General features: G+C 38.8%; 1 protein-coding gene and 1 long non-coding RNA gene across 3 annotated transcripts in view; one reads left to right on the top strand and one right to left on the bottom strand.

The window, feature by feature from the left end:
- LOC138175055 (uncharacterized) overlaps positions 1-6000 on the bottom strand; it is a 121423-nt gene that overhangs the window by 44309 nt on the left and 71114 nt on the right. The gene's annotated exons all lie outside the window — the stretch shown is intronic.
- The window catches only part of TMPRSS11A (transmembrane serine protease 11A), an 81024-nt gene that overhangs the window by 52682 nt on the left and 22342 nt on the right, over positions 1-6000 (top strand). For both annotated transcript variants that reach the window (XM_069105333.1, XM_069105334.1), the window contains one exon: positions 2678-2849. In XM_069105333.1, coding sequence (XP_068961434.1) covers positions 2678-2849 — 172 coding nt within the window. The remainder of the gene's footprint in view (positions 1-2677; positions 2850-6000) is intronic.

The following is a 6000-nucleotide window of genomic DNA, read 5'->3' as shown; positions in this document are numbered from 1 at the left end:
GAAGGAAGGAAGGAAGGAAGGAAGGAAGGAAGGAAGGAAGGAAGGAATGAGGGAAGGAAGAAAGGACGGGAGTAAGGAAAGAAGGAAGAAAGGAGGGAAGAATAGGAAACTAGAAGGGAAGTGTGTAAAAGGAGGGAAGGAAGAAGGAAGGGAAAGAAAGAAGGAAAGGAGGGGAAAAGGAGATAAGGAAGGGAGGAAGGAAGGAAGGATGAAAAGAAAGAGGGAGGGAAAAAGTAGGAAGGAAGGAGAAAAGGAATAAAGGAAGGAAAGTTGGGGAGGGAAGAAAAATGGGAAAGAAGAAATGAAGGAAGAAGTGAAGGAAAAACAAAGAAGGAGGGAGAGATGGAAGGAAAATAGAAAAGGGGAAAATAAAAGGAGGAAATGAAGGAAGGAGGGGGAAGGAAGGAGAGAAGAAAAAGGGGAAGAGAAGAAAGGATAGAAGATAGTAAGTAGCAAAGGAAGGAGAGAAAGAAGGAGGGAGAGTAAGAGGAAGGGAAGGTGGGAAGGAGGGAAGGAATGATGGAAGAAAAGAAGGAGGGAAAGTAGGAAGGAGGGAGGAAAAGTAGCAAGGAGTGAAGGAAAGAGAAAAAAGAAAGGAGGGATAGAAAGAGGGAAGGTAGAAGTATGGTAGGAAGGAAGGAATAAAAGATTGAAGGAAGGAAGATAGGAAGAAAAGAAAGGAGAGAAGGTAGAAAGGATTGAAGGTAAAAAGGAGGGAAGATAGGAGGAAAGAAAGGAAAAACATAAGGAAGGAAGAAGGGAAGGAGGGAAAGAAGAAGGGAGCAAGCATTTATTAAGCACCCCTGTGTAGCAGGCATTGTGCTAAATCCTTTACAAATATCTCATTTGATCCTCAAAACAATCCTGGGAAATAGTATCTTTATCCCTATTTTACTGTTGAGAAAACTGAGGTATATAGAGGTTAAGTGACTTTCTGAAGGTCACACAGATAGTAAGTATCTGAGGCCATATTTGAACTCAATTCTTCCTGACTCCAGGCCCAGAACTCTATACACTGTACCACCCAGCTACCTACAGAGGTTCCCAAAGTGGGCTATACTGCCCCAGTGATATATGCTGGAATAATCCAGGAGGGCAGCAGTAACCTTGGGTGCAATTAAGGGGCATTGAATAAAAATAAGAGCAGTGGAAACATAAGCAAAGAAGAGAAGAGAACTTTGAAAAACTGTTTGTATGTGTTCCATCTGTTGCATAACAGAGTTAAAGTTATAGTGATTACATTTTTTCCAAATAAACACACAAAATTCAAGTTATAACTAATCAGGTCTTAACAAGCAAGTGTTGACAGATAAGCATGTGGCACATTGTCCAGAAGTCCAGCTTGCATGTAATCACTTGTTTATAATACAATACTCTGTGGTTACATAATGCAAATTGTGTTATCAAAATATCAGTGCAAGAAAAAACCCACAAATTCACAATAAATTATTAAATTTAAGATGTGTCATTATTTTTTAATTATATTTTTTGAAATATTGCAATTTTTTTTAATTGTTAAAGGGTTTAAAGAAAGTAGATTTCCAAGGGGCTGCTGAGAATTTTTTTTTAAGGCAACAGTAGGCCACATAAATTTGGGAACTTCTGCTCTAGAATCTGTATTCCATGTCAATACCTTTTCAGCAGCAAAGGTCAACTCCAAAGCACAATGGGAAATTTGAGTGAGATTGACTGAATTTTATAACAACGAAATCTGTGTTTGTAGGATGTATAGACAGTGCTTCAAATTAATTAATGGAAAAGGTTTACCACATTCTTCTTCTACTTGATTTGAAATCTCAGCAATCCTCAACTCTTCCCTTTCTTTTACCTTCTACATCCAATCACCTCCACATCTCTTCTGCCTCTTTCTGTAGACTTACATAGCCATCACCCTAGTTCTGAAACTCAACCATCTCCTGCTGGCCTATTGTATTAATCTATTAATTGGTCGCCCTGCCCCAAGTCTCTCTCTTTTCCAATCCATCATCCATACAACTGACAAAATAATCTTCCTAAATTAAAGTTCTGACTATACAACTCCCCACTGCAAGAATCTTTAATGGTCTACTGTTGTTCATAGTATTAAAGACAAAGTCCTCAGTCCTTCCCAATCTGATTGTATTCCACCTCTTCAGACATGTTTCAAATAATTCTCTTCATATATTCTATATTTTCTCCATACTGGGACACTTACTATTACCCTAATTCAATATTCCATCTCCCTTCTCTATTTCTTTTACACAGGTTGTCCCCCATGACTGAATTGTACTGCCTCCCTTAGAATTTTAGATTCCTTAGCTACTTTCAAGGCTTAACTCAAATGCCACTGCCTATGAGAAGTCTTTCCTGATCCTTACAGTTTCTAGTTTCCTCTACCTCCCATAATTATCTTGAATTGATTTCTCTGTTTACATGATGTGCCTCTTAGTAGAATGTTAACTTCTCGAAACAGGTGCGATTTTTTGTTTGTTTTTATCTTGCATATTAGAGATGTTCAATAAATGTTTATTGAATTAGCATTGTATTACATTGTGCAGCAACTTGTGTTCTGTATAACCACTGATGATCATGAAGAAACAGAAAGTATTGCATTCCAATATGATACGTCTACAAGTTACCTTGTATAACTTAAAGGTGATTTATTGAAACTTTTAATCTTCCAACAAATTTGTTACAGGTTGTGGCAAACGACTGACTCCAACAATAGTCAATAGAATAATTGGTGGAGAAATTGCGCCAAAGTCTGCCTGGCCATGGCAAGCCAGTCTTCAGCATGACAATGTACATCAATGTGGGGCCACTCTGATTAGTAACACATGGCTTGTTACTGCAGCTCACTGCTTTAAGAAGTAAGTTTTAACCAAGTAGAAGGATCTTATTAATCATAGCCTGAAACCCATGACTAAGAAAATGGAATTTTACTGAACTGCTCTTCCCAAGCACACTTAAACAAATTCTATTAGCATAGGGAGGAAACAAGCTAAAGTAGAAAGAACACTGGACTGTGAGATCTAGGTTCTAATGCTTATTCAGTCACTAACTAACTGGAGCTTTAAGTAAAGTGATTTAACATCCTTCAGTTTAAGTTTCTTCATCTGTAAAGTCAAAGGGATTAGACTAAATGGTTTCTAACATTTTAGATTCCTGAGTCTCTCCTTGTACCTGGTGCCTTTATAGACTCCAGCTGCCTTGAAAACGATTTCAAAATTGTAGATTTGAAGGTAATTTAAAGATCATCAAATCCAAACTTCCACAGGATGTAAGAATGCCTTCCATAGTATTCTTGACCAGTGATCATCTAATCTTTGCCTAAATCCCATTAGTTTTGAGGAACTAGATATCTTACAACAGAGAACATGAGCCTTTGAGTTAGGAAGGCTTGATTTAAATTCTTTTTCAGTCTCTTACTGGCTTGTGAGACCCTGAGCAAGTCACACACTTCTTTGCCTCAGTTTCCTCATCTATAACAATAATAAAATAATAGCTAGCTTTACATAGTGCTTTAAAGTTTGTACTCTTACACGGGTTAATTCATTTGTAAAATAAGGGAGTTTTATAATCCTATATGTATATTCTATGTATAATCTTATCATGTTTTCATGTAGATTTTTTTATTAGTGGATACCTAACTTTTAGAAAGTTCAGTTTATTTGTTTGTTTTTTGGTTAGGTGTATCTGACACCTTGTTAGTTGTAACCTCCCTCCTTATAACTTCCATTAATTCATCCCAGTTCTGTCTTCTAGGCCAAATCAGGACAACTTTACTGTACTTTTTACACTATAGCCTTCCAAATTTTTGAAGACAACTACTAAATACATGAAGACAGAGAGTTGGATGGTATGACTGAGACTTTCTTTTATGGAGGATGGATTTGAGAAGGGAGCAATATGCGTCGGATGATGAGTTCCATTTTGGATAAATTAATGTTCAGGGAAGACTAGTACCTCTGGTGTGAGGGCTGCTGAGCCCTTTTCAGGCCTGCTTTCTGCCTTTGGTGCCCACCTGCCTCATGTAGCTTTCATCTATAGCTCCAAGGAGCTGTAGCATTCTCTACAGCCACACACTGGTAAACCATTTTGGCAGACAGGGTAAACCAGGTTGATTTAGGGAGGTATCTGTCCCAAACATGTGAAGACTTTCCTTGGTGGAATAGGCAGGTGAGAACAATTTGTTCCAAGGACCATGAAGGCAGCTGAGACAGGTCCTCTGGAATTCTTAGAGCTTGGTCAGACACTGAAGATACCAAGGTTATCCAGTGCATCCTGAGTCATCACTAGCTATCTTGACTTCTCTCTTGCCACTTGTTCCTATGACTCTGAAAGACAGTGAGTCTGCATGAAAACTCCGCCTTACTTAAATCCAACTTATGTGAAACTCACAAGATGTCATCTCTGCCATCTTACCATTTTAACCTACGTCCAAGTCCTGTGGCAACAGGCAAGTGTGAAGCAGCAGTGAGAATACTCTAGGAGATGTAGTCACAACCCTGCACACAGGTAGCCCAGGCCATAGGGTTATCTTCTCACTGAAGCACCAGTGAAATTTGGCAGGCCCCTAGGTGTCTGAGCAGCCTTTTTTAAGGACCACACTGCTCACTTTCTGGCATGAGAAAGGGGCTAGGAAAGGTACCCCAAAAATTGTCTGCTATACCAAACTGAACCCTAGCCCACTTTACATTTCAGGTAGAGATCCCACACTGTGGTCAAAATACACACACACAAAAATGTACAAAAAACTTTTGTGAATACGATTCCACTTAATGTTGGTATGTGGGATGTATGCACGCTTACAGACAACAAGAAATCAAGCAGGATTGAAAGATGACAGGTCTTGTGATAGGTATCACATCCAAAAAGCATCTCTGAGTGAAACAATGCTGACAAATGAAGGTCAGCTTACTGAAGTCAGAGCTGGATATGTTTTTCTGAAGTGGATACAGTTATGGGAAGCACCATGAATCTGGCATAGGTTTTGCAATCAAAACTAATCTAGTCAACAAGCATGTATAACAACTCCTAAAAGGAGTGAATGACAGGCTCATGACAAGGTGAATGCCACTTGCAGGAAAAATTCCATGCTGCCATCATCCATTCCATATGCTCTCACCAAGACAAACCCTGATGAAGCCAAAGAAAAATTTTTTGAAAACCTTCAGACCTTTATCATCAATATGCCAAAAGAGATCAAGCTTGTAGTCTTTAGTGACTTTAGTGCCAGAGTAGGCACAGACTATCAGATATGGCAGGGAGTTCTCGGGATGAATAGAAGTCAGAAGCAGCAACAGCAATGGTCGCTTACTTCTGAAGACTTGTGGATCTCATGACCTAAATGCAATAAAACTTCATGGATGCACCCTCAAACCAAACAGTGGCATTTAATAGACTATGTCATTGTAAGGAGAAGAGACAGAAAGGACGTAAGAATAATAAAGGCAATGTGTGGTGCTGAGTGCTAGACTGATCATTGACATCTTCTCTAAACTAAATGATCACATTCAACAAAAGCAGAAGGCCCCAAGGCAAGATGACTGCCAGAATATTTAATTTCAGTAGACTGGAGTGCTTCTCTGAGCATGAGCAATAATTCATTGCTAATTTAGAAGGAAAGCTGAGCCAATACACAATTGGCAACAGTGGAACAGAAAAGGAGTGGGCAGCTTTGAAAGATCTGGTGCACAGTACATTTACTAATTGGGCCAGAACATTCACAAACATCAAGATTGGTTTGAAGAAAATGATGGGGAAATTCAGAAGCTGTTAAATGAAAAACAAGATCTCCACAGGATTTCTGGCAGGATAGTTCATCTGTCTCTAAGAAGGTAACATTTAGCTCCATTAAAAGTAAAGTGTAAGCAAAATTTCGTTTTATGCTGATAGTAATAATCCAAAGTGCTTTTATGATGCCCCAAAGGCTATTTATGAGCCAAAGATGATCTATCTATGCTGCATATTAACTCCTCAGTGCTAAATAGAGCTACCTTGATTAGTTATAAAGACGTG

This window comes from Petaurus breviceps, unplaced genomic scaffold, assembly GCF_028583685.1.
Source record: "Petaurus breviceps papuanus isolate PSGF00001 unplaced genomic scaffold, PetGlider_PUasm1.0 76, whole genome shotgun sequence".
Lineage (NCBI taxonomy): Eukaryota > Metazoa > Chordata > Mammalia > Diprotodontia > Petauridae > Petaurus > Petaurus breviceps.
The sequence above is the reverse complement of the archived record's forward strand: the minus strand, read 5'-3'. Positions and strand labels throughout refer to the sequence as shown.